Here is a 27,427-nt window from a genome sequence, read left to right on the forward strand (position 1 = left end):
CATCCACCCACCCACTCATCCGTCTGTGTAGCGGACACGGAGCACCTGCAGACTGTAAGGCACAAAGATTCGGGTTGCTGGTCCCCAAGGCTCAGGTGGTCTCTCAGACCCTTGCATTTGAGGGTGTCGGGCCAGACCCACCGAGAGTGAGGAAGCATCTATTTGGGCATCATTTTACATCATGCTGAAAATTCCAGGAGGCGCCGGCCAACCCCGAGCTATTTATTTACAGAGAAGATGCTCTCACCATTTTCTTTCCTTCTAAAATGACTTTTGAGCCTGATCTTCTCTGCAAGGACAGCCAGACCCTCCTTTCATGCAGTCCCCTTCAAGGGTGCTGCCAGTTGCCGACTCGAGTGACTGGCACTTTTCTTTTTGCCGCCCAGCTGTCTGGGGGTCCGGGGCAGCTCCCACCTCTCTCCCTGCACTCTGCCGCTCCCGAGAACAAACTTCCGACATTGCAGCCGGGCCCCACAGCCCTGCTCTTGCCGAACTCAGTGGCTGAGAAACGTCTTCCCTGCTTGCTTTTGCTTTCCAGCCTCCTCCGGGTGGCGAAACCTGAATGTAAAGCTGTGATTGTACACGTTTTGTAATTATCCCTGCTCGATGGTCGCTTGTCATTCTGAAGGCAAGAACCCCAAGTTTTTCTGACCTTGCTTTCCACGTGAATAACACAGGCTGAGCTGGAGAAAGCAATTTATAATGATTTGCTTCTGAATATGCAGCAATAGTAGCTGTAGATTTCCGAGGCAGATAGGCGAGTTTCCGGGGCAACGTATTTAAATGAGTTTGATAATCTTGCCATTTGGCTCTGTGGGGCTGCCTGTGTGTGTTTCCAGATGCGTGTTAATGGCCGATAAGGAAGGTCTGAGGCTGGGGCCACGTCTGCAGGTCCTTCTTACTGATTCCCAGTGACGGCAGGGGAGTCAGGGCCAGAAAGCTCTTCTGATCAGCAGAGCCTCTGAGAGCAGGCCAGGTCGGCGGATGGCTCATCATCTTGTGGCCGCCAGCCTGGCTCAGGGCCCCAATTTCTTTTTAATTTTACTTCGTTTTAGATAGGGTTTCACTGTGTGGCCCAGGCTGCAGTCAGTGGCATGATCCTAGCTCACTGCAGCTTCGACCTCCTGGGCTTATGATCTCCCACCTCAGCCTCCCCAGTAGCCAGGAGCACAGGTGCCTGCCACCACGTCTGGTTATTTTCATTTTTTTATTTTCGTAGCGATGGATTATCGTTGTGTTGCCCAGGCTGGTCTTAGACCCCTGGCTTTCAACAGTCCTCCTGCCTTGGCCTCCCAAAGTGCTGAGATCATGTGTGTGAGCCACTGCACCTGGCCTTAATGACTTTTTGTTGTTGTCTAAGAGATTGGGGCTGGGCGTGGTGGCTTGTGCCTGTAATCCCAGCAGTTTGGGAGGCCAAGGTGGGCGGGTCAGCCTGGCCAACATGGTGAAACCCATCTCTACTAAAAAATATAAAATTAGCCAAGCATGGGGGCACTTGCACGTAATCCCTGGCTACTCAAAAGGCTGAGGCAGGAGAGTCACTTGGGCTTGGGAGGCAGAAGTTGCAGTGGGTGGAGATGGCACAATTGCACCCCAGCCTGGGTGACAAGAGCGAAACTCCGTCTCGGAAAAAGGGAGGGGGACTCAGCATGTTGCTGAGGCTGGTCTTGAACTCATCTCAAGTGAGGCTGTAGCTGGGATTACGGGTGTGAGCCACTGTACTTAGCTCAAGTTCCTTGGGGAAGGCACTTGGTGGAATGACCAAGCGTACATGTAAATGTGCTATAAACAGATGAAGGTTTCATGAAACCACGCTGAATCTACGGCTGTGACACTTTCTGTCCTGCCCTGACCCAGCCTACCTCATTCAGACAGGCTGTTGGGACTCTGTGAACTGAGTTCAGGAGGCACCAGCGGGTCACCATCAGCAGTTGGAACCCCTGGTCTCGGGAAAGGTCATAGGTGAGTCCTCAGGTTCTGGTTCACGCTGGGCAGGAAGCCATGTGGCTGGGGCTGGGCCTTCCGCAGCCCATGTCCCCAGCAGGAGAGGGGGACAAACCCTGCAGTGCCCTTCTGGTGGGCACAGCTACCAGCCAGCTGTGTGGCGCTCCGACAGGTGGAGGCTTCAGCCAAGGAGTGAAAGCTCCAGCGCTGTCCAGGGACCCCAGGGAATCCCCGTCGTCCCAGGAGAACTCCGGCCCCAGCAGCCGCCGTCGGAGTGATGTGGCTATCACGAGAAAGAGTCCCGCTGAGCAGGAGAGATGGGCAAAGACAGTCAAAAGTCATCTCTGTCACTGCCCATGCCTCCCGCCCCTCTGGGCCTCTCTTTCTCTGCCCTTTCAGCATTAGTCCTGAGCTTCTCCTCTAAAGCCGTAACAACCACGTGTGCTTCTGGCCGTGAGCTCAGCACTTCGCTCTTTCTGTTTCTTTATTCAAGTGGAGGATGACGTGCACCATTAAATCCCTGTGTGGGATTTCCGGGTCAGGCACGGTCCCCTTTCCGCGGCTGTGCGTGAGTCCTTGCTGGGGCCAGGCTCCGCCTCTTCCACCGGCAGCCACACAAGTAGACAACGTCATCCCATTTCACAGATGAGCCAGCCGAGCCTCAGGGAGCCTCAGCACCGTGTCCGAAAGGGGCAGATTTGAACCCAGGACAATCCAGGCTCTTCCCCCTTTGCAGAGTGTCTCCTGGCCAGAGTCATTTTTCTTCCTTCTCCCCGCCACGTCCCACCTCACGGGGATGCGGTGCCTGCTGTGCTGTGGGCACGTTGCCTCTTGCGTTGCCACGCAGACCTGTGCCCCGGGCAGCTCACGGCAGTCAGGTTGAGTCAGGATCCGACTGCTCTTTAGATCGAGAAAAGCGGGGGACAGCGAGGATGCCCACGGCCACCTTGGGACGTTTCCTCAAGACAGACGGGACTTTTAAACAAGACGGTTAACAGTTGTATGAAGAAGCCAGTGACTCTCTCACTGCGAATCTCCTGGTCCGTCTGTCCGAGGTGCACTTGGGTGGGGAACAGCTGGGAGGTCTTCCCAAGACCTAAGACAAGATCCCTGTTGGAACATGGTCCTAACGGAGGCCTCCTCACAAGGTTGCTGGGGCCTGTGGGTGGACACACCCCTGGAGGGGAGGCAACAGCGCCCAGTGAGGACCATGTTTTACAGCTGGGGAAACAGGGGCTCATGGAGGCTGAGAACTTGCCCCAACTCCGAAGGGGAGGTTGACATTCGAACCTGAACCTGTGCGGCCCGGAGCTCCTGCTTCCGTGTCATCGTCCCACGCTGCCACCCTGTGACGTGTACTAAACAAACACCACCCGCAACATCTACGCCATCATGATGGCAAAATCGGCAGGCTCCTCTAAAATCATTGCAGTGCCGTTGCCCCCACGCTGACTGATGCTGGGTGGGCGGGTCTTGCTCCCACTGAGGAGCCACAGGCTCATGGGGATTTGATGGCTGTTTTGCTTGGAGGTTCTTGTGGGTTTCTGCACTGCTGAAGGCCTAGGGATTTCTGTGAAACACAGTAGTCAGTGAACATGGGCCCCTCCCTTGTTCCAGCACATAGAATACCTTTTTTTTTTTTTTTTTTTTTTTTTGAGATGGAGTCTTACTCTGTTGGCCAGGCTGGAGTGCAGTGGCGCGATCTCGGCTCGCTGCAACCTCCGCCTCCCAGGATCAAGCAGTTCTCTACTTCAGCCTCCCGAGTAGCTGGGATTACAGGCTGCCTGCCACCATGCCCAGCTAATTTTTGTATTTTCAGTAGAGATGGAGTTTCACCATCTTGGCCAGGCTGTTCTTGAACTCCTGACCTTGTAATCCACCTGCCTTGACCTCCCAGAGTGCTGGGATTACAGATGTGAGCCACCGCGCCCGGACAGAATCTGTTTTTAAATGAAATAATGCAAATCAGAACGTGATTATTAGGCTTAGACCTAGAAAGAGAAATAAATCCTCAGTTATAAGAAACCGAGAGCGATGTCAAAGCCAGAAAGGAGAGCCAGGCCAGCTTCCCTACCCACCTCCTGGAAGGCCTGGAACCAGGCCCACCCTAGGGCTCGGGCCCTGTCAGCTGGGGTTGCGTCATGGTGGAGGTGAGGGAGATGGAATGGAAGCCTGAGAGCGCCACGGAATGGGAACCAGAGAGCTGCACCCTGGGACCTGGCACGGAAGCAGCTGACCATCCCAGGCCGGGCAGGGAAACAGTCTGGCAGGATCCACCCTGCATTGGCACCAGGCCTGGGGTGGGGCCTGAAAGCCAGGGGGAAACCAGGAGAGCCTCACAATCATGCCTCTCAGATCTTGGGGGCTCCCTCCACGGATGGAAAGCAACTCCCATGGAAGATACACTTAAGCACAGCACAGTATAGATGTGTGTTTATACACAGTACATGTCATCTGCGAATATATGTATGTTTACCAGGCTAGCCAGCTGGTGCTCAGAAAGAAACAAATCAGCATGGGGGAGGAGGTTAGCAGATGCAGTCAACGAGAGAGAATTTCTATTCTGGGAAAAAAGGAACAGAATGCAAAAGAAAAGAAGAGAAAATGATGAGCAAACAGGCCGCACACAAAGAACAGATGGACTTTGAGAAAAGAACTAAATCAAAATTCTCAAAATGCAAATTGAGGTTGTTGAAATGAAAAACTCAGTAGGTGTCTTAAATAGTAGTCTAGGTGGAGCTGAAGGGAGAATTAATGAATCAGAAGGTAGAACCGAGGAAGTCACTAAGATTACAGCACAGAGGGATGAAATGACAGGAGGTGTGAAAAAGTGAGGCAGAAGATACAGAGAGAAAGTGCAAAAGGTACATTAGAGACCAGGATGAGGTCACTTGTGAATAGCTGGACATCTGGGTTCTTTCTAGAAGCCTGTGCAAGATCAGGTGATTGTCTGACAATGAATGTGCAGGTTTCCTGCTGCTTCTTGGCCCTGACTTGAGTTTTGATTGTGGATATTTAACTTGCAAGTACTTTGAGCACGGCACCTCTGTCCTTAGTTTGGAAACTTGGTGCAGTGAAGTAAAAGTGCTGAGTCTTTTTGCTGAAGGACCCGTCACGTGGAATTTTCGGTGTCTGGGCTCTGGGGTCACTGAGGCTTTCTGTCATCCTCTGCTGAACCTGCAGCGTGGAGCTTTGCATTTATGGTCACTGTGATCTAAAGGTTTCTCCGGTGGAGTTATAGCTGATGGGCTTACAACGTGAAGACGCTGGGGATAAATCATTCAGCAAAGCCGTAGTTCCTGCTCGGGAGGAGCTCACAGATCGCAGCCCCTTCCCTGCGTCCTTCCTGACCCCTCTGCTTCTCCGTCCAGTGTGGAGGGGCTTTAGGGATCCTGGCTCTGTGAGACACCCGCAAGTGGGCAATCAGTATGTGCTCCTGGCCTTCCGCAGGCTTTGACTCAGTTTGTGGCGTTACCTGTCTGGCCAGTCCCTAGGGGACAGAGGGCCCCAGCTGGCCTGCATATCCCGCCATGTGGGCCCTGAACTATAAATACAGGTTCCCAGGCCCCGGAGCCTGGGGACGGGGTGGGGCCTGGGCTGCGTCTTTTAAAAGCACCGCCTTTAAAAGGCTGTGCTGTGGCTGTGTGGAGGCTGACGGGCTGCCCGTGTCTGGGAACCTGAGGTCAGATCAAGCCGTGGTTGGGTGTGGATGGAGCCAGGGCTGCCATTCAGGATCCAGACCCCACCACCACAGCCTGTCCTCTGGGCTTTCCAGTCCCCACCTCGTTCCTCGGTGAGTCCCGTCGAGCACGGCCTGTGTGAGGCCTGGACTTCAGTGAACTGCCTAGAGGGCTGAAGCTTTGGAGGCTGGAGGTGCAGGTGGGCTCCCCAGCAGGCCTGGGCCTTTGGAGGGGCACGTCTTTCCCTGTTCCCTGTCCCTGTGCACACACATCCGTTTCCTCCTGCCCCAGCTGTCTGTGGGGAGGTAGGAAAGGGAGAGAGGGAAGTGTGTCTTCTTTCACTTGTTACCTGGAACTCAGAACAGACAAGGTAATGAAAGTAGGGAAAAATGTCATCCTTTGACATGTGCGCTGTCAGAAGAGTCAGCAGGGGCTGTGGGGTAAGGGGCGTTTGATCATCACCCGAGAGCGAGACCCCTGGGAACACCCAGCTCTCTGTCCTGGGAGTGGGTGGGCATGGCCAGAGGCGCCCTGGGAGCCACTGTGGGGCCGGGGCTTCTGCTCCTAACCTTTCAGGTCAGTGGGTTTCACCTGCCCTGGGTCATGGATCACTGGGGTGTGGTCCCCCGTGGTGGGCCCCCAAGCTTCCCCCGTCCCCAGTGCCAGCCCGGAAGCCTGAAGTTCAGGCAGATGGAGGGAGGGGCTCCTCCAGCTTAGCTGGCCATGCTTTACCTGTTGAAGGACTGCCCCATCTGATGCTGCAGGCACTCCAGAGCCCTTCAGAGGCTCCTCGAGACACGGTCATCTTGGGGCTGAGGCTGCTGTGGTCATAGCCGCTGTAGAAATGTCCGCAGGAGCCACAGATGCGTGGACGCAGGAGACCCATGTTGTGGCCTTGGCTGGCTCCCCCGCCATACCTCCTCTCTGTCTCTGGTTCCATCTGCATGACCTGACCTGGGGCCTTTGCGCCAATTCCAGGTGGACGAACAGGTTCTCCTGTGTCATCGTTGACTGAACGCCGTGGAGGAGGCTCTGAGCCTGGGGCGGCTCCTCCTCCGAGTTGATTAGCTGCATCTGCCTCGGAGGTGTGTGCGGAGCCTTGAGTGCCCTGTGGTTGCCAAACCCTTTGAGATCTAACGTTCTTCCAAAGAACTATAAGGACATACAGCAATATTGCTTTAATTTTTTTTTTTTTTTTTTTTTTTTTTTTAGAGATGGGGTTTCACCATTTTGGCCAGGATGGTCTCGATCTCTTGACCTCGTGATCCGGCGACCTCGGCCTCCCAAAGTGCTGGGATTATAGGCGTGAGCCACCACGCCCGACCCTATTGCTTTAATTTTTGTTTTCCCTAAATGTTTAGAGCTCTTGAAAGCCAAAAATGCCCGCTGAGCCAAGTTGCTCCTCCTTTGTGAAAGGCCCCTTGTAGCACTGGCATGGGAGTGCGGCAGGGCCAGCCGCAGAATCGGCCCATTGAGCCTCGTCTGCGGAAACACAGGAGAACCCTGTCTCTCCATGGCTCCGGCTTCCCTGAGGCCGGCCCGGAATCACCAGCACGTACAGGACGGCACGCAGGGCCGGCTCGGGCCAAACCCGCCAGCTCGCTAGGCCCGGTGCTTCATTTTCTTTCCTCTCCCCCTTTTGAAAACTGCTGCTGGAAGCAGAACAGCCTGAAGGGAAGCCTGGGCTGGGGGTGCTCCCAGCTGGCGGTTTTGGGCGAGTGACTGAGCCTCGGTTTTCCTGTCTAGCAAATGCACCCCTCGGGATGGCCCTGTGGGGCTCCTGGTGTGTGGCTCACAGAGCGCCCTCTGGGCTCCATTCTGAGGACGCCAGCACCCGGTGGAGGGTGTCTGTGGATTCAGCACGTGGCCGTCGTGGGCCTTGTTCCCCACCCCCAGACACACACATACACACATGCACACACAGCTGTGTAGATGTGCAGTGCACACACAGACTCAGAGCACATGCAAGCAACGTGCACACACGACTACACACATGCACATACACATACATGAACCCACATGTGTACTCAGCGCGGTCTCTCCGTCGAGGCTGCGTCTGCCTGCACGGGGCCCCAGCCTGGAGCGGAGGAGCTCTGTTAATCCTGTGATTGTGATAGCTTCCTGCCTTTCTCCTGTGTGCCAACCTGTGGGCCAGCCACCTCCCTGTCCCCGCCCCGGGTTCCCCATATTCATCTGCAGAGCCTCTTGCCCTGTCTCCGGCCCATGTGTCCTTTTGGAGACCTGTGGAGTAGCTGTGTGGGCTTTCGATGCCGGGAGATGGGGGAGTCCCGCCTATCCAGGGCTGGCATACATCACGGGGAGCAGAGGGAGGAGGAACGGCTGCTGCTCCTTGCCAAACCTTCCTCTTGACCGGTCTGCTGGCCCGGTCAAGGAGGGGAGACAAGGAGAGATCCTGTCATGCTGCTGTGCACCTGCAGCTCCTGTCCTGTGTCCCAAGCCCTCCATGGAGCCAGGTGCCTGTTTAAATGTCACAGAGCAGAGAGGGCTGGAAGGGAAGCAGGCACTACCCTGGGACATCTGCGTGGTGCCCTGGCTGCTGGCTGACTTTGGGCAAGTCACTTGACCTCTCTGGGCTCCCACTGCCCCTTCTCTAAAGGTTGGCACCTACTGTGAACATGAGCTGTAATTAGTCACACGGTACCTTCCAGAATAGCAGCAGGGAATGAGTGAGCCCTTTGTAAGGGTGGCGGCGTGAAGCCCTGTGGCAGCGCCTGATGGGGCAGACCCTTGCTGGGTGAGAAGGCAGCTCAGGAGTCGTTAACATCAAGGCCACAGGAGCCGGGAGGGCAGCAGTGCCCAGCACATACCGGCGCATCCAAATGACAGCTTTGGCACAGCAAATACAAAACAAGTATCTAGCCTCCAAAAAGCTGCGCCGTGTTCTTCCCCAGATGCCATGTGCTTAGTTAACAGTTCTTGATGTCCTGCAAGACGCCGCCTCCCAGTTGTGTGTCTGTTTTCTTGTGAAATTTCAGGAGTGTCTTTCTTGTGTCCCCCAGGTCATCTCTGCGGTGTCGAGGCTCTCGCTGCACAGCGTCGCGCAGAACAAAGGAATCAGGTGAGCCCTCTGAGCGCGCCGCCAAGGCCAGATCCTTTCATCTCCGTTGACACCAGCCTGCTTGTCACCGAGACTGGGGTTGGAGCAGGTGCCCTCTGCCTGTGTCTTTATCACACATTTGCAGCATGTTGTCACGTCGCCTGTTGGTGGCAGGAGAAAGGGGTGTCGGGGACGGGAGGGGGGTCTTCAGCTCACACCGGGGAAATCTTGCAAGCATGTTACTGACAGCTGCAAAATCTCTTTTGATTTAGGTAATAAGATCAGCAAATTAATCCTTTCACAGATTGTTGCCTACCTAAATTCACTCTCCACACATCAGAACCGGGGGCTCTGGTTAGCACGAGGTAGCTGGGTCTGTTTGCAGGGGTGGGCTGGAGCGGGGTTGACTTGCCTGGCTGTGGGGCTGGGGGTCTCTGTGCAGGGCGTCTGGACAAGCCACACCCAAGGACTTTCTCCACTCTCCGTTTATTCTGCTTGGACTGCAAAGTTCAGCCCCAGAGAGACCCATGACCCCTGTGATCTGGCCTCCCGCCTCTGACTCTTGGGGCACTCGGGCGTCTATGAGACCAGAGAATGGCCCATATGAAAACTGGTCACTGTAGATTCTGACCCACAGATTGAGGTCAGGGAGACCAGGTTCCCGATTGGGTGGGGACATGTGTCTGGGAGGCCCTGGGGAAGGCAGGGGCCAGCAGGGTGAGAAGGCTGGGATGGCAGAGAGAGCCCGGCCTCTGAGAGCAGAGGGGATAGGGTCACATCTGGGCACGGGTGACATCATGAGGGTGCCCTGACTTTGGGAAAGGTCCTCACCCTGACGTGACCCGTGGGGGTTGCTGTGTGTGCCTGCAGGCTGGGGGGGCCCAGGAGGATGGTGCTGGAACATTTGCATGGCGCAGCTGCCCCTTGGTGTGGGGGGCCATTTGCTCAGGTTCACAGAGGCACTGGGCGGGGGTAAATATTCCTGAACCCACTGTTACTGGATTCTCAGAGGACACGGAAATTCCTTTGAATTGAGGTTTTTAAACAATGTGAAACATAGGATAGACTTTTAAAGTTAAATATTAAACACATTCAAAAGAACATTTAGAACATTTTGGGCTTAAAGAACAACAGTGAAAGAAAGCCCCTGTGCCCGCCACCCTGAGTACGCCTGGGGGCCTGTGGCCGCCGCCGTGAGTTCGTCTGGAGGGTGACTGACGCCTCTGAGGCCCTGCCCATCCCTCCACCAGGGGCACAGGCTGTTTCCCAGCTGGTGAGGACTCTGTGATAGGCACCGTTTAAAAAATGTTTTTTTTTTTTTTTTTTTTTTTTTTTAAATCACCCTCTCTGGATACAGAGACTGTGTTTTTATTGTTTGTTTTTGTTTCCAGAAATGATGGTTCCTTCTTCCCCCCGCCAGCCCCTGACACTCCAGTCCTGGCAGTGACGTGGCTCTACTTCCAAGCCTGTTTTTTAAAACATATTATTAGGCAGGAATGAAATTGATGCAACAAAAATCAGTCATTTTAATCGCTCCTGCTTGAAATACTGGACTTTGATCTCTTCTTCCAATCCATAGCATTCTCTGCAAACTGGAGGCTTGGGGCTGCCGACCCGCGCCAGACCAGTAACCTGATTCTGTTCGTGGGGAGACAGGTGGCCCAGCTTGGCATTGGCCGCTCCTGCTGCAGGTGCCCACGTCCGTGTGCTCGCTCCTGCTGCAGACTAAACACGGGCCTTGGCCACAGCTGTGGCCGTGTCAGGCTCTCTATATCCCTGCCCTCTTGAGCATGAGGCGCCCTGTCTGCAGCTCTGAGGGCCTGTTTCCCTAGGGCGTTGCAGGTGGCAAGGGGAGCCCACTGGTGGCTTCGAGGGTGGTGAGGACCGTGGAAAGGGCTGGGCCTGCCTCTGTCCTGGGTGTATGTCCTGCTCTCTGATGAGTGGGGAGGCCCTTTGAGGCCTGGGGTGGGTACCCTCCCTCCTGGCCACCCCCTCCCTCCCCTACCTCTCTGGCCCCTCCACCCCGCCAACCCCAGAGGACACTGTCAGTGCGTCACTTCACCCCTCCCAGGATGGGCAGGACGGTCTCCCCAGGGCTCTGCTTGCTGGCCCTGGCCCTGGGGCTGGCAGAGGTAGAGGGAAACCTGCCCTCTTCCCTCTCAGGCTGGAGAACTGCCCAGGCAGTGTGTGGGCACGGCGGCCCCCTGGACTGGGATTGCATACCCCATCCCTGAAGGCTGCTGCCCCATGGGAGACCCCAGTGGAGGCATGAAGAGCCAGGGCTGCGTGTGGGTGGCCCCAGCTCTGAGGCCTGCGTCCTGGTTAGCTGTGGGCCTCGCACCGGAAGTGGCTCCCGAGCCTCCCTTTGACATCAGTGAGATGGGGATAGACACTGGGGGTGTGTGTTGGATTTGAGGTGAGACCTGTAAATCCCCGGGCTCTGTCCCGGCCCAGAGAAGGGCTCACTGCGCTCAGTGACAGTCGCACGGTGTGTGTGGGGTTCCCAAGACCATCCTTAGGTTCTCAGATTCACCAGGGGAAGCCATTAGGGTGACAGAGAAAGATCTAGACTCAAATCAGCAAAAGGCCCCGGGTGGAGCCAGGAGACACAGGGCGTGGGTTGCCGGCTGTCCTCCCCCACGGAGCCTTCTGCACAGTGCTTAGTTGTCCCAGCAGCAGGGTGTGACAGCAGGCACGTGTGGCAGCAGGCACAGGACATCGCCAGGCACAGAAGCCCCCCACAAGCCCTGGAGTGCGGGTCTGCATCAGTGGCTGGTGAGGTCAGGGATGCCTGTGAGACCCACCTTGGTTACGCCGTCCCCAGCCCCTCCGGAGGCCACACTGATCCTGTGCTGCCCACAGCCGACCATAAACCACATCACGAGCATGCACCGCGTGGCCCAAGGCCCCACGCATACAGAGACGGTCTTCTGGGGAGGGCTTATCTGGCACACACCCCAGGACTGAGAGGTTAGAGGTCACCTCCTAGGAGCTGAGCAAGGGCCAGTCTTTTCTTTGGCGTGTGGAGGGGGTGAGTACCCCAAGTCTGCGGAGTTACTGCTTTCTGCACACAGCCCAGGCCGATGTGAGAGAGAAGGGGAGGTGTTTGCAGGCCGAAGGGAAGGGCTCCTGGGCGCAGGGCGGGGCTTCATAGGAGACTCTGCAGGGCCGCCTCCCTGGGGCCTGGCTTTCCTGTCCCGCTTTTCCTCTGCCCCCGCTCCTCTGAGCCCCACTCTGGGACTTTTCCTGGGCCCTTTCCCTCTGCAGCCCTCGGGGTTGAGTGCAGGACCCCACCGGTTCCCGTGCTCACCTCAGAGCTTGGGAGACACGTGACAGGCCACCCTCCCAGGCAGCCCTGCTTGGAGGCTGAGTATGAGCAATGTCCCACCTTGCTCCAGATGGGCGGAGATTTCCATGGGGAATGGAACATTCTGGGGGTAGCCACCGGCATTTCACAAGACACCAAGTGTTTCATTTCCAGCGTTTTATAGCGTTAGTAATTAGCAAAAGGTTTTAGTTTAGCCAAACCCTTTCCTCCTGGAAAACTCACAAACCAAGCCCACATCCCCGAAGAACCTCTCCCTCGTTTCGTGGCTGGATAGGAACTCGATGAGCTCCTTTAAAAAATCATTTTCACAACCCTTGCACTTTGCATAATGAGCTGATTTTCCGTCAAAGCCCCAATTATACTTCTCAGAGGCCGATGAATTGGAGACAATCTAAGAATCCCGCCCTGGTGCCAGCTGGGGGATCAAACGTGCTGGGGCGGGGGTGACAGGGAGGGTTGTGGTTGTGGAGTGGGAGAGGGGTTTGTGGAAGGCACCAGCGAAGCATGTGGGGTTGTGGATTTGCTGTGGCCAGAGCCAGTCCTCCAGATTGGGGGCATTCTAAATTGGGGCCATCACAGCTCTGAGTGGCTGGGAGGGAGGACATGGTGAAGAATAGGACTCCCTGAGAAGGAAACCGAAAGATGTCCTCAGCCTGGGAGGTCAGGGCCCATGAAGGAAACCTCCATCAGCCAAGTGATCCTGGGCAGGGGTGCTCTTGGAACCTTTGTCTCTTCTTCTGTAGGCTCGGAGCACGGCCCTACTTCGTGGGGTTGCTGTGCGTCTGTGCGCTGTGCAGCACCTGGTCCTCGGTGAAGGCCCCCGCCTGCTTGATTGATGTCCTGAGCCCCAAACCCCGAGAGTGTGACAAGGAAAAGGGTTTTTGCAGATATAAATACGACTAATTGTAAGAGGGAGGCAGGACAGTCAGTGTCAGAAAAAGGAGATGTGATGGCAAAGGCAGAATTAAGAGTGTTGGGGCTGTGGGCCAAGGAACTCGGGCAGCTTCGGAAGCTGGAAAAGGCAAGGGACATGTTCTCCCTGGCGCCTCCCGAGAGGGATCAGCCCCTTGACACCTTGATGCCAGCCTCTAAGACCCACTCCAGACTTTGGACTCCCTGAACTGTAAGAGTCTGTGTCGCTTGAAGCCACCAACTCTGTAACTCTCTGGTGACCTATTAGAGCAGACACAGAGCCCACAGAATGGCTGGGAGGCTGCCTGAAGGCCCAGTTAGGTGGCATATCTGGGCATATGCCAGCATGGGGTCCCGGTGGGGAGCTCGGCTCTGGCTCCTCACTGGGCTGTACTCCTGGCTTTGATTGTCTCACCCTGGCCTAGCCCTGCCACCCTCTCTTCTGCTTTCTGACTTTTAAAAATTTAGATACATTCATACCACGTAAATGTAACCCTTTGAAAGTACAGCAATTCAGTGGCATTTAGCACATTCACAATATTGTGCAACCACCACCTCTATCTGCTTTCAAAACGTCTTCGCACCCCAGAAAGAAACCTGTCCCCATGCGCAGTCACCGCCCTCCCCGGCCTCAGGCAGTGCCCAGCCTGCTTTCTGCCTATGCGTTTGCCATTCCTGGATAGTTCATGTCCATGGAACCGTGTGGCATGTGCCTTTTGCGCATGGCTTATCTCACTCCACATCGTGCTGTCACGGTTCAACCACCTGCAGCCGGTCAGCGCGTCATTCCTCTTCAAGGCTGCGAAACATTCCATGGTGTCCCCGGGCCGTGCTTGGCATACCGTTTATCACGTGATGAACCTTTGTCCTGTTCCCACCTGGTGGCTCCTGTGAATAGCGTCGCTGAGATGGCTGCGAGGCAGGGGACAGGGGTCAGGCTGAGGTTGGAGCGAGAAAAACCAGAAGTCAGCTGGAACTTGCTGCTTCAATTTGAAGTGAATTCCCAGAATATCAGACACACCCGTACTGAATCTAAGCACAACAAAACACGAGGAACTGGAAGCGGTGGCCTGGCATTTTGTTATGGCTTTGAGAACCCGCCCTTGGGTCTCCCCATGTGCAGGGGGAGCTGGTGGCAGGCTTTATCCTGGAGCCCTAGGCAACCAGATCTAAGATGCAGCTCGTGCCGGAGAGGCTGGGTGCCCTCCTGGGTGCACAGGCGGTGTGCAGAGACTTTCCTTTTAGCTTTGCTCCTGCAGTGGCCAGGAGAGCACTGGAACCCAGTTACTTGCTGGGCGGCTCAGATAAAAAGTCTGTTCGTTTCGTGGTGAGGGCTGCGTCCTTGACTTCCATACTCAAACCTGGTTTTGCCTTTCTCAATCACCTACAAAGTACCAAATACCTCTCAAGCGAGACACCTCAGCCAGAGGCTCCGTGAATGGGCCCTGGCGGACTCTGCAGTCCACACACCTCTGTGAACAAATGTGCTACCGCTGTGCATGCTGTGAGCCAAGGTGAAGGGTCAGCACGCCAGCACTGTGTCCTGCCCCAGGGGTCCTGGGCTTTTCTCCCCGAGTCTCTCTGTGTTTGAAGACGTTGCTGTGGCTCTGGTCGTCTTCTCTCAGGCACAGTGCCCTGGTTCTCCCCGTTCTCTCCCATCCGGTGGTCTGGTGCCCCCTTTCCCATCTGGTGCTGCCTGGTCAGTTCCAGGTAATTGGGCTCAGAGCAGACAGGAACGGGAGGTGGCAGTTGTTACGCGCTGAGAAGCCCATCCCGCCAGCAGGATGGGTTTAATTGTCCCACCTGGTGACATCGAATGTCCTGGCCACCTCTCCTCAGTGGGTCTGCTGTGCGCCGACAGGATGACATGTGAGTCCCCAGGCCAGCCTAATTGGAGACTCTTTTTTTACGATAATGGATTCAACCTCCCGTGCTTAGGGAGTGGGAGGGGAGTAACTGGAAGACACTAAACTCCTTCCCTGGGAGGGGCGGTCAGAAGAGGCCACCTTTGGATTGATGGGCTTTGAGGCTGGGGTCCGGCCCCTCAGCGGCCAGCTTTCTAGAGGGTAGGCTCGAGTCACCAGCCGGCCTGCTCCATCAATCTGGCACCTGTTCCACACCCCAGGCCCCTGTTGCCCTGGTCAGTAGCCCAAGCCAGGGGCAACTTAGTGAGGAATAGCCTTGGGCAGGCCCCATGCTCTGGCCTGGAGCCGCCGATGCCTCATTCCCACCACTGCTCCTCCTTTGCATCTGTCCAGCCATGGCTGGGGCCTCCGAGTTTAGACGGAACAAACTGTGTGAGATGGTGCGTGTGTATGGGTGTGTGCATATATGTGCACGTGCACGGGGGGTGTGTGTGTATGTGCAAGTGCATATAAATCTGTGTGCATATGGGTGCCTGTGGGTGTGTATGTGCACATGGGTGCATGCAGGTGACATGGGTATATGTGTGTAGCTGCATATGGGTGTGTGGATGTGCATATGGGTGCCTGTGTGTGTGTGTGCAGATGAGTGTGTGTGTGTGTGTGTGTGCGCGTGTGGGCAGGTGCATGGGACGGGTGTGTGTGCTTCTGTGCACACATCTCTGCACTGGGAGCTCCTGGCAGGCCTGGGTCTTGCTCATTTCCGTATCCCAGCATCTCCACCAGTTGCGTCTGAATGTAGGGACCATGCAGGCGGGAGCAGCAGGTGCCGGAGTGTTTTGGATGCCCCCTGGGGCTTGGTCGCAGTTTCTCCCCTCGCAGAGGGGCGAGGCGTGTGTTGGCCTTAGTGCAGGGTGATGTGGACCCTGCTCAGCTGCCCCCTGCCCTCCTCCAGCCTTTGGGTGCTTGTCAGATGGAACCTGCCACCCCTGTTGAAGCTGCCGCTGGTGGGCGGGACTCAGAGTGCAGAGAGGGGACATGCAAGGGGTGACGTCAGCAGAGGCTGCTGGCGCAGCGCCTCCACGGTCCCTGAGGGCTTCCTTTTCCATGAGCTGGACCTCCCAGTGCTGGCTTAGGGTCCAGTTCTGCTGCTCAGCGTGGGGCAGCGCTGCACTGAGCCTTCACCCTCTCTTGGCCGAGGACCCACTTCCCAGCTTGCTGACCGGTGACCCACACTTGGGAAGGAGTGAGTGGCCCTGGTGCAGAGGGAGGCCACGTCTATAGGGACAGCGGCAGCAGAACACTGACCTTTGCTGTGCTAAAGCCACAGCCTGGCCCACTGCCCACCACGAGTGTGCACCTGGCCCCACAGAGAAGGCTTTGAACCCGTTCCCGCTGTCCACGGCCTGCCGAGGCTTTTACCTGACCACTGAGTGGCTGGCGGCTGGAATCTCCATCCTGCCACCTACAAGACCTGGGATGTCATCTATGAATGGAGTGACTGTGGCATCTTGTGTGTGGGGTTTTCAGAAGGACTGAGTGAGAGACTCGGGTGACTTGCTGGGCCTGGCACATGGGAAGTGCATGGCACACATTGGCCAGGATTACCTGGGGTGAGTCTGTGTGCAGCACAGAATGGCGAGCGGGGCCCAATGGGTCAACAGGGGCTGTGCCCCCACCCCGCACCCCTAGCTGAGCAGCACGGTTAGGGAACAGTGGTGTGTCCTCTCTGCCACTGCCACCATAAGCGTGATGGTGTGAAGGAGATGCGTTTGTTCTGAAATACAGTAACTGGCAGTTTAGTGCATGGCTGGCCTAGATGAGCTCCCTCGAGACAGTTGGGAGAAGCAGGGCTGGCAGCCTGGCAGGCGGGCATGAAGAGCCAGCCCGAGCTTCTGCAGTGGGGCAGGGATGTGCCTGTGTCTGTCTTTAAAAGACAAAATGCAGCTGAGTTTCTGTTTGCTCAGCTCCCAGATCATCACAGCCGTTGTCAGATGAACCTGCTGAGCTGCCAATTTGCCCACTGAGAATACTTCTCCAGCTCATCTAATGGATTTTATTACTGCTTTTTTCCTCCTCTCACTCACTGCTTCCCCTCCCCCACTTCTGTTCTGCCTTCTTTCTTTCCTTCTTTTTATTCTTCTGTCTACCCACTTGTCTACTCATCTACCATCCACTCATCGTCTGTCCACGTATGTATCTACCCACCTGTCTGTTCTCTCATCTGTCCACCTATCCACGCACCCTACAAGCCACCCACACACCCACCATGCCACCCATCTCCCTGTCCATTCATCAGTCTCTCTGTCTGTCCACTCATGCGTGCATCTACCCATCCATCCATCATTTAAGCACCTGACAACCCAGCAAGCCACCCATCCACCCGTCCATTCTTCAGTCTTTCCATTTATCCACTCATCAATCCATTTGTTCACACATTTATCCATCCATCCATACATATATCCTACCACCCATCCATTCATCCATCCATTCATCCATCCACCCATTCATCCATCCACCTACCCATTCATCCATCCATCCACCCACCCATCCATCCATCCATCCATCCATCCATCCTTCCGTCCATCCCTCCATCTATCCATCCATCCATCCATCCATCCACCCATCCATCCACCCACTCATCCATCCATCCATCCATCCATTCACCCACCCATCCATCCTTCCATCCATCCTTCCATCCATTCTTCCATCTGTCCATCCATCCATCCATCCATCCATCCATCCATTCATCCATCCACCCATCCATCCATCCATTCATCCACCCATCCATCCATCCATCCATCCATCCATCCATCCATCCTTCCATCCATCCTTCCATCCATCCATCCATCCATCCATCCATCCACCCATCCATCCATCCACCCACCCACCCATCCATCCTTCCATCCATCCACCCACCCATCCATCCTTCCATCCATCCTTCCATCCATTCTTCCATCTGTCCATCCGTCCACCAATCCATCCATTCATCCATCCTTCCACCATCCATCCATCCATCCATCCATCCATCCATCCATTCATCTACGCATTTATCCATCCTTCCATCCATCTATCCTTCCACCATCCATCCATCCATCTACCCACCCACCCATCCATTCATCCATCTGCTCATTCATCCATCCATCCATCCATTTATTCACTCACCCATCTATCCATTTATCCACCCATTTATTTATCCATCTGTTCATCCATTCATTTATCCACTCATCCATCTATCCACCCTTCTATCCGTTCCCCTCTGCCCTATTTCACATGGATATCAGGTGATTGGTCTCAGTGTGGTACTCTAGAATCATTAAGGCTGCAACTTCTGTTGGTCAACAATAATAAGCACTCTGCTCCCAGCACATAGTAGGCACAGAACAATATGATATGAGTGTGTGAATGAACTGACTTGGTTCACTCGGGTGGTGATGAGATGCTGGATCCGTTTCTTTTTTCTTTTTTTTTTTTTTGAGATGGAGTCTCTGTCGCCCAGGCTGGAGTGCAGTGGCACCATCTTGGCTCACTGCAACCTCCACCTCCCGGGTTCAAGTGATTCTTCTGCCTCAGCCTCCTGAGTAGCTGGGATTATAGGCACATGCCACCATGCCTGGCTAATTTTTATATTTTTAGTAGATACAGGGTTTTACTATGTTGGTCAGGCTGGTCTCGAACTCCTGGCCTTGTGATCCACCCACCTCAACCTCCCAAAGTGTTGGGATTACAGGCGTGAGCCACCACACCCAGCGATGGATCAGTTTCTTACTCCCTGAACCTCAGTATCCTCACGGCCGGTTGGACTTACTGGGTTGTTATGAGGATCCAAAGGTGATGTCTGTAAAGTTGTCAGTATAGTGTCTGGCACACAGTGGGTCCAAAAGCTGAGAGTTAGGACGAGGAGGAGCTGGCATTCTGTGCCTCAGGTTCCTCATCTGCAAATGGGGATCTCCCAGCACCCACCTGGAAGGCTGCAAGAGTTCAAGGAGACCCTATGACCAGACTTTCCATGTGGCACATGGCAGCAGAGTTGTCTCCTGAGTCCGCGGTTGAGGATTTCCATCTGCATGTGGATCTCGGGAATCCCCTAAAGCCTACAGAGCTCCAGGGGCATACTTGTCCATGAAGGTGGCTTTAGAAGATGCTGGAGGAAAAGATGCATCAGCAGTTGTGTGTCCGCTGCAGGTTTCAGCTCCTGAGCATCACACCTGCCCTCCGCCTACTCGGGCAGCTCAGGTGCCTGGAATCTGGGCTCATTCTTCCTGGCACCATGATGGGGAAAGACATCCTAGGGCACAGACTGGCACATTCACATCAGGAGGACCTTCATTCTCTCCTTTTACGGATGGGGAAACTGAGGCCCAGAGAGCCTCACTTCCCTGAGGTCTCGTGAAGTTGATACTCAGCCCAAGGAGTCCATAGCCGTTCATGTGTTTGTTTGGTCACTCATTCCTTCATTCATTTCTCATTCTGTTGGTGCCTGGTTATGTTGGGCTGGGGGCCAAGCGCTGGGACGTAGCAGGCACTGGCCAGCCTCGGGATATGCCTGATCACGTGGGAGTGGCTGCTGGACCACTGGTCACATGCAGGCGAGCACACTGCAGCCGTACCTGGGTCAGAGCAGAGCAGAGCAGGACAGGGCGTGGTGGGTGTCAGACCCAAAGGTTCAGGGTTGAGGGGCTGGCCTGAGGTTGGGAGACTTGGGTTTGAGGCCCGGCTGGGATCCTAGCTGCTGATGTGACCCTCACCAGGTTCCCTCATCTACAAAGGGAGGTCCACGTGGGCCCGATGGGCAGCGCTGGTGCTGAGGGACCCAACCAGTGAGGCGCAGCTCCAAGCGGTGGTTCTCAAAGTAAGGCCTGAGGACCATGCGTCCGGGTCCAGCTTTCCATCTCGATCCCAGGCAAGCCTCGCAGAAGGGGCTGTAGGGGGTGAATGGTGGCCCCCAAAACCTATATCCCCCAGAACGTGTGAATGGATTTTATTGGATAAAGGGGTCTTCACAAATGTAATGAAAGTAGGGACCTCTAGATGAGATCATGCTGAATTACCTGATGGGTCCCTCAATCTAATGACAAGTGCCCTTACAAGAACCACACAGAGGAGCGGCACAGGGAGAAGAGGAGGGGGTTGCCTGAAGAGGGAGGCAGAGGTTGCAGTCAGCTAGCCATAAGCCAGGGAACACGTGGCACCACCTGGACTGGAAGAGGCAGGAAGGAAACCCGCCCCCCACTGCCCCACCCCTCCAGAAGGAGCACCGCTCTGCAGCATCTGGCTCTCAGGCTTCTGGACTCTCGATCTGGGAGAACTGGAGAGAAGATATGTGTGTTGTTTTAAGTCCCCATTGATGGTGCTTGGTCATGCAGCCCCAGGACATGAACACAGCACGGACATGGGTTTTGCTGCTCAGCCAGCTCTGGGACGCAGGGTTCAGGAGAGGGCCCTTTGTCATGTCCCTCAGCCACGTCTCCTCAGCCTAGCCCACCTGCGTGGCAGAGGCCTGTACTTCCTGGAGGCCAGACCAGCACCCTCACCCTCAACAGCCCTAACCAGTGCTTGCTTTTTTTTTTTTTTGAGATGGAGTTTTGCTCTTGTCGCCCAGGCTAGAGTGCAGTGGCGCAATATCAGCCAACCAAAACCTCCGCCTTCCAGGTTCAAGCGATTCTCCTGCCTCAGCCTCCTGAGTAGCTGGGACTACGGACACGCACCACCACACCCGGCTAATTTTGTATTTTTAGTAGAGACAGGGTTTCTCTGTGTTGGCCAGGCTGGTCTCAAACTCCCGATCTCAGGTGATCCGCCCGCCTCTGCCTCCCAAAGTGCTGGGATTACAGGTGTGAGCCACCGCACCCTGCCTAACCAGTGCTGCTGCTGCCTTTTCTTTTTTTTTTTTTTTTTAAGGTGGAGGCTTGTTCTGTTGCCAGGCTGGAGTGCAGTGGCACGATCTTGGCTCACTGCAACCTCCGCCTCCTGGGTTCAAGCTATTCCCCTGCCTCAGCCTCCCTAGTAGCTGGGATTACAGGCACGTGACACCAAGCCTGGCTAATTTTTTATATTTTAATAGAGATAGGGTTTCACCATGTTGGCCAGGATGGTCTCGATCTCCTGACCTCGTGATTCGCTCCCCCTTGGCCTCCCAAAGTGCTGGGATTATGGGGTGAGCCACTGTGCCCAGCCTAACCAGTGCTTCTTACTGTAGCCCTGGCATCTGAGAGACCTCCTGGCCCAGGAGGAAGCCTGCAGCTGTGGGGGGAGGTTTGAGATTCAAGGACCCCCTTCCAGGTAGCAGGTATGGGGGCAAGACTTCAGGGACAGTGGCCTCCTCATTCCCAGTGCCCTGCCCCAAGCATGATAGCACAGTGCTTTCCGGGCAGGAGGAATGTTCTGTGCCTGGTCACTGGCATTCGGTGAAGCCCTTTCCCACTCCTGCCATTCCCTTTAGGGAGCAAAGATGGTTTTACTCTGTACCAAGCAAAACAAACCAAGGCCGCCTCTTCAGCAATTGACACCATTAAAAATTTATCTGGGCAGCCGGGTAACATTATCGGCTCATGTTCAGAGACTGAGAAGTAAAGGCACATCATGTTCTGTGGTGGGGTTTATACATAAGCAGATGAGATGTGCGGTCATTAAAAATGTCCCTGGATAGAAGATGACGTCTCTGCATGGTGGCGTCTTGGGGGACTGTGGTCCTGGATGCAGGTCAGGAGCGAGCCCCTTCCCACGCGCTGTGCTCCCTGCAGCCCCACGTGCCCTGCAGCCCCTCTCACCACTGGAGCAGGGTCTTTAGTAATAACAGGACAGTCCCCCGAATGTCCCCTGTGCTGGCCTCACCATGGCCCTTGTGTGTCGTGTCCCATGCACTGGCTGCTTGTTTCAGGATGGAAAGAAGGTTCTGTGGTGGGAGCAGCTGGCTCCTGAGTCTTAGCACATGTGTCTTGCTCACAGCACTAGTCAACAGCGGTCAGAGGCCGGGCTGTGCTCTGTCATTTGTCCTCAAGCTAGACTGACAGATAGTGTCCAGTGGGAACAGGGAGGGTCATCGTGACAGGGCAGCTCCTGGCCGGCTGCTGCTGCCGCTCGTAAGATGACTTCCGTCCACATCTCATTGGCCACATTGAATCCTTGGACCTCACCTGGAGGCAGGAGCAGGGCAGGACCGTCATCTTCCCATGGGGGTGAAACCAGGACATTTGTGCTAGGAGTTCAGCCTGGCACACACTGCTTGTCACTGCTCATCTCTGAGCTTAGGGACCCGTCGTCCCCTTTTTACAGATGAGGAAACTGAGACTGAGAGGCCTGAGGTCATGCATTCAGGGTGTGGTGGAAACAAACCCAAATGCAGGCCTGGGTGACTGCAGAACCCGTGCCAGGCTGCCATGGGGTGGGCTGCCAGGGTTCCAGGGGAGCCGGAATGAGGCGGGAGCCGGCCTGAGCCCAGAGCTGTCTGCCTCACCCCCGGCTCGTGGCTTGCTTTCCCCAAAGACACCCAGCCACACATGAGGTACGTTCCAGGGTCCCGTGGCCGCCAGCACTGGCTGGGTTTTGAAGGCAGCACTTAGCGGCGTTTCGGCAGGAGAGGACGGAGCCCTGGGATCGGCCATCTGGCACCCTTGCGTGTCGCCTTCTCCAACCTTTTTTTCCCGTTCTTTCTCTCTTATTTTTATTGATGCATTGATTTAACTTGTAATTACTTAGAACACCCACAAGCTGGCCAGTCAACCCAAGAAAAAGAAATGAGAAGGTTCTAGCTCTTAGGACACAAAGGAGCTATGTCCACTCCCACGCCTCTCAGGAAGTAGCCACCGTCCTGAATTTTGGGTTTACCCTTCTTTGCTTTGAATCTTTCCACGAAGAGACCCACCCCTGCTGAAGCGGCCTCCTGGGATTGGCTTCCCTCCGTCCCTGCGAGCATCAGCACAGCTTTTGGCAAGCTACTCTGTGTCCCGTCTGCGCGGTGGCCCTTCTGGAGCTTCCCCTCCACCCTTGGTCATAGCAGCAGCGACCAGGCGTGCACAGGGTTGAGCTCCTCCCAGGTGTCGCTCATTAAATGCTCCTCTTGACCCTGGGAGTCAGGGATTTTCACCCCATTTTGCAGAGGAGGATGCCAAAGCTCCCGGAGGTCACCTCTAGCCCAGGGCCAACCAGCTGGGCAGCGTGGGGCTGGAACTCCATCCGACATCCTCAAGTGGGATCTGCCTGGAAGTCAGGGGGCCTGGGTCTCGGGCCCAGCATTGATCTAGGCACAGAGCTGCCGGCAGAGGGTGTCCGGGCTCTTTACACTCGGTTCTTGGTAGGACTGGCCTCCAGCAGCTGAGAAAACCAGCCTCAGGTGTCATCTGCCAACCCTGGGGACAGGAGGGGCTCCACTGCCCCTTTCGGGTTGCTGGGGAGGAGACTGAGGCTGGCTTCTACCCCCGTCCAGCACCGAGGTTCCAGCCTTCGGGAAGCGGGGCTTTTCACGCTGAGATGCAGTACTGGCTTTGGCCAGAGGTCCCAGCTGGGGCTGGTGGCTGCTGGGTGCTGGGTTTTCTGCTCCTTGGAGAATTCTGTTCGTGGCTCCTCCCTTCCCTGAGCACCCACTTGGCGGGAGGGACAGCTGCAGGACAGGAACCCTGTGTGTCGCCCCAGGTTGGGAATCTGGCGTTCTGGGAGCAGGGAGGGTTTGGATGGAACAGGTTTCCCAGAAGGGCAGAGGTGAGGCATGGCCAGTTCTGACTGAAGCTCAAGACCATGGGCCTGAGGCTCCAAGGTGGGCAGCTGGGGGCCTGGACAGCTGGCCCTCGCCCAGCCCCCCCTGCCCAGGCGCCCGCCTTCAGGCCCAGGGCTGGCGCCACCAATAGGGGTTAAGGCCTCTGCTGCAAAGTGGTCCAGCCGAGCCCATCCCCTCGGGGCTACTGTGGGAAACCTGGGCTCCATCCTTGTCCTCACACTTGCTGGGAGGCCCCGCCAAGTGGCCTGGTGACCAGAGCACTGGGGCCGACAAGTTGCGCTCTCTTGTCCCTGCCGTCCGTCAGTCAGTTGTGTGCACTCACTGTATGCAGCCCCTCCAAGGCCCAGAGTTCCTGAGGAAACTCTCTCAGGGTGGCAGCGGAGGGCTGGGGGTGCAGGTGGGAGCCCTCGATGCAGTGGTCTGTGGGCCTCGCTGAGGAGGCCACATGTGGGCTGGGCCCTGACGGCCACGGGGAGGTCTAGGGTGGGGAGGCCCAGGCAGAAGCCCTGTGCTTGGTGGCCCTGGATGGAGCGGGGCCAGGGCCAGGGCAGCCAGGGCCAGGGAGGTCTGGACAGGGGAGGGAGCAGTGGGTGACGGAAGCCCTAGGGGTTCCAGCAGGGCAGGGGCCTCTGAGATTTTGTCCAGAGCCTTCCTCTGGCCCTGCCTGGCCTCGAGGGGCTCCAGAGTGGGGGCCAGGGCCACTGAGGGGCTGCTGTGGACACCCAGGTGGGAGTGGTGGGGGCTCGTGGGCAGGGTAACAGGAAGAGGGTGAGTGGGGCTGGTCCAACAGGCGGTCCCGGGCAGGGCGGGTGATGCCCAGGCCCTTTGGTGTGCTCAGCGCCATACCCTGATGGACAACTCCTAAGTGTTTGTCCAGGGGGTTTCCTGCCAAGCCTGGGCAAGTGTCCCCTGGGAGGCGGCCTAGCATGGAACGAAAGGCAGGGTGGCCTCGGAGGCTCTGCCCGCTCGCTGGGGAAGGACACCCTGTGGGCCACTGGCCAACCTTCCAAACCGATGCCAGCCGAGGTTCCCTTACGAGAAGCGTGTTGGCAAATAAAAACAATATTATACTTTACAGCTGCTGAGAAGTCACATTCCTCTGTGATCGGCGGCCACGCCAGCTCCCTTCCTCTCCCAGACAGAGTAGAGTGGGCAGGGAACCAAGCGTGACTTTCCGCCTGCGAGAGCCGTGTCTTCCTCCACCTTGCTGGGGTTCTGGAAACAAGGGCAGAAGTGGTCTTGCTGGATTTGGGGGTCACTTGGGGTCTCTCCTCTGGAGCTCTGGTGTAGTCACCATCTCCCCCACCTTGCCGGACCTGCCGTGGCTGATGTCAATGTCACTGCTGGGCTGTGGTGTGTCTGTGCCTCAGTTGCCCACACCTTCCAACCCGCTGCCCTGTGGGGCAGAGACCCTCCTACCTCCATCCTGACTTTGGTTTCAGACCCTGGTGGCCACACCCGGGCCAGCCCATTGGTCACTCTTGACTCCAGCCCTGTGAGACTCCTGCCCGACCTGGCACTTAAGTCTTCATCTACCCTCTGCCCAGGCTGCCACCTCCAGCCCGTAAATCGTGCCCATGTCCATCGCCACCTTCTCCCTTCTTCCTTCACATACTGAGTTGGAGGCAGGTGGCCTGTCCAAATTTTATGGTCAGTGAGCTGAGGCCAGGGGGTGTAGGGCCCTTGGCAAGCTCATAGCCAGGAGGTTTGTGGACAGGGTTTCTGTTTTATACAAAGCTGGAACTCTGGGCCAGGTATACTGGCTCACGTCTGTCATCCTAACACTGGGAGCCCAAGGTAGGAGGATTGCTTGAGGCCAAGAGTTTGAGACCAGCCGGGACAATATAGTGAGACCGCATCTCTGCAAAAAATTGCCAAAAAAACCCCAAACAGAGTCAGAACTCTGAACTCAAAATTAGACTTTGCTCTTCACACCAGCTCCCTTGCCACCTCCTGGGAGAAGCCCTTCCTGGTTTCCCTGGTTCCCTGCTGCCCTGAGGTGTCTCTGTGTACTCCCGGCACCCCTCGGCCATGTGCTGCCTTCGTGCTGGGTGTGTCAGGCTCATCTCTGACATTGGCATCCTGAGCTGGGTGTGGCCTCCTCCCGTCGTGATCGCCCTTCTGGGCTGGGTGGGACGATGGCGCTCTGAGAGGAGAAACGTGATCCGTCGGCTTGTTTTGACAGTTGGAGCGGTTTAGCAGGAGAACCGTTTCTAATAAGCGAAGGCCCAGTGCTTCAAGGCCTCCCTGCCGATCAGAAGACGGCACCCAGGTGACTCCCTCAATAATTAAACGGGCCTAGCGGGTCCTCCAGGCCATGCTTCTCCGTGTGCCTTTCAAGTTTGCCTGGCTGCTTTTTCCCTGGCACGGAGCGTCGAAAGGGCTGTGGCCCGGCTCCCATGCCCTGGGTGTGGGTCCCATGGCCCCTCCGCCCACGCTGTGGTCTTTCTCCTCACCACGGCCCCCGCCTGGGTGAGATGCCACTGCACCTGGTGGCGTTCCGCTGCCAGGCCGGGACCCGGCCCTCCCAGAGCCTGATTCTGAAGCTATTTTCAGCATTGGAAACGGAGGCCAGGCTTTCCCCACGGGTAGCATCAGCACCGTAAATGGAAACACTGCCGTCTACCATCTGCAGGACTAGAGTGGCCAGCTTGTCCCAATTGCAGCACCAAAAGTCCCACATCCGAAGAAATGCCTGTCCCGGGCAAACTGGGATAGCAGGTGTCAGTGCTGGCCATGCCTGGTCTCAGGCCCAGGGCACTCCTTCGGGGTCGTGAGTGGGTCCTGCCCCCCAGGATGTCGCTCCAGGCTCTGCCCGTTCTCTCCGAGGGCTCCGGCTGGGTGAGGAGCACCAGGTCAGGCGGAGCAGCGACCCTGACGCGCTGCTGGTGAACACGGTGCAGGGAGTCCTCTTCTGTGAGTCAGGTCACGCTTTCCTTCTGTACCGGCCAAGTGGAGGCCTTAGGGACCATCTCAAGTTTTGGATCCTTCCTGTAAGATGCCAACAGATTATGGGAAACAAAAGCCCAGACTGTGCATGATGGCCGGATGAGCCAAGCGCTGACTTCTGTACCTTCTGGAATCTTTAGCACCTTCCAGAACCCAAACATTCATTCAGGGTGTGTTCTTGTTCAGATGTACGGTGTGAGGAAATGCTGGGTGGGGTAACCCACCCCCCCGCCCCGCCCCAAGCCATGGCAGGGCTAGGTGGAGCGTCTGTGGGGCGGGGGCGCTTTTCCAATTGAGATCCAGGAATTGGGAGTCAGCCCAGGAGCAGCTGATCTGGGAGGCAGAGTGTACTCAGGGGCTGAGCTGCTGGAAAGGGGAAGGTGGAGGGACAGGCCTGCGCTGCCACCACGCAGGGCGCTCACTAGCAAGCTGGCACCTCCCGCGCTCTCAGCAGTTGCTGCCCCTGCCTTAGCAGTTGCTTGGTCTTGGCAGTTGCTGGGTGCAGTGGCACAGGTGGTGCTCTGCAAAGGCTGTTGGTCTTAGCAGTTGCTACTACCAGCCCCCATTCTGCAGTTGGGGGAAACTGAGGCTCACAGACGGGCAGAGGCAGGGCTTGAACCCAGACCTGTCACCTGCCGAGGCCCTGCTCTTGGCTTTCCCTGCAAGGTCTCCCTTCCAGGGGGCACGGTTGAGGTGCTGGGTCTGCGATGCGGCCTCTACCTGATGTTCTTTCCAGGTGTTTGGGGCCGAAGTCTGGGAGGCTCGTCTTGGCCCGGGCAGGGCTGTTTGTGGACACTCTCTCCAGGCTGAGACACACACCTGCCGGGCGGATTGGCTCTTTAAGAGGCAAGAGAGGCTTCCCTGCTCCGAGGTGGCGATAGCCCCCAGGGAAACAGGGCCCGGAGGGATGTGAGGGCTGCAGGAGTGGCCGTGGGCCCTGCATGATGGAGCCGTGGAGGCCACTGAGTATGCAGAGGAGGC

At 56.4% G+C, this 27,427-nt stretch overlaps 1 protein-coding gene across 5 annotated transcripts in view; it reads left to right on the forward strand.

Moving 5' to 3' along the window:
* Positions 1-27,427, forward strand: part of VAV2 (vav guanine nucleotide exchange factor 2) — a 213,086-nt gene that overhangs the window by 108,458 nt on the left and 77,201 nt on the right. For all 5 annotated transcript variants that reach the window (XM_039461205.2, XM_074394538.1, XM_074394539.1 and 2 more), the window contains exon 3: positions 8,645-8,703. In XM_039461205.2, coding sequence (XP_039317139.1) covers positions 8,645-8,703 — 59 coding nt within the window. The remainder of the gene's footprint in view (positions 1-8,644; positions 8,704-27,427) is intronic.

The sequence above is a fragment of the Saimiri boliviensis genome, chromosome 2, assembly GCF_048565385.1.
Source record: "Saimiri boliviensis isolate mSaiBol1 chromosome 2, mSaiBol1.pri, whole genome shotgun sequence".
NCBI classification, from domain to species: domain Eukaryota; kingdom Metazoa; phylum Chordata; class Mammalia; order Primates; family Cebidae; genus Saimiri; species Saimiri boliviensis.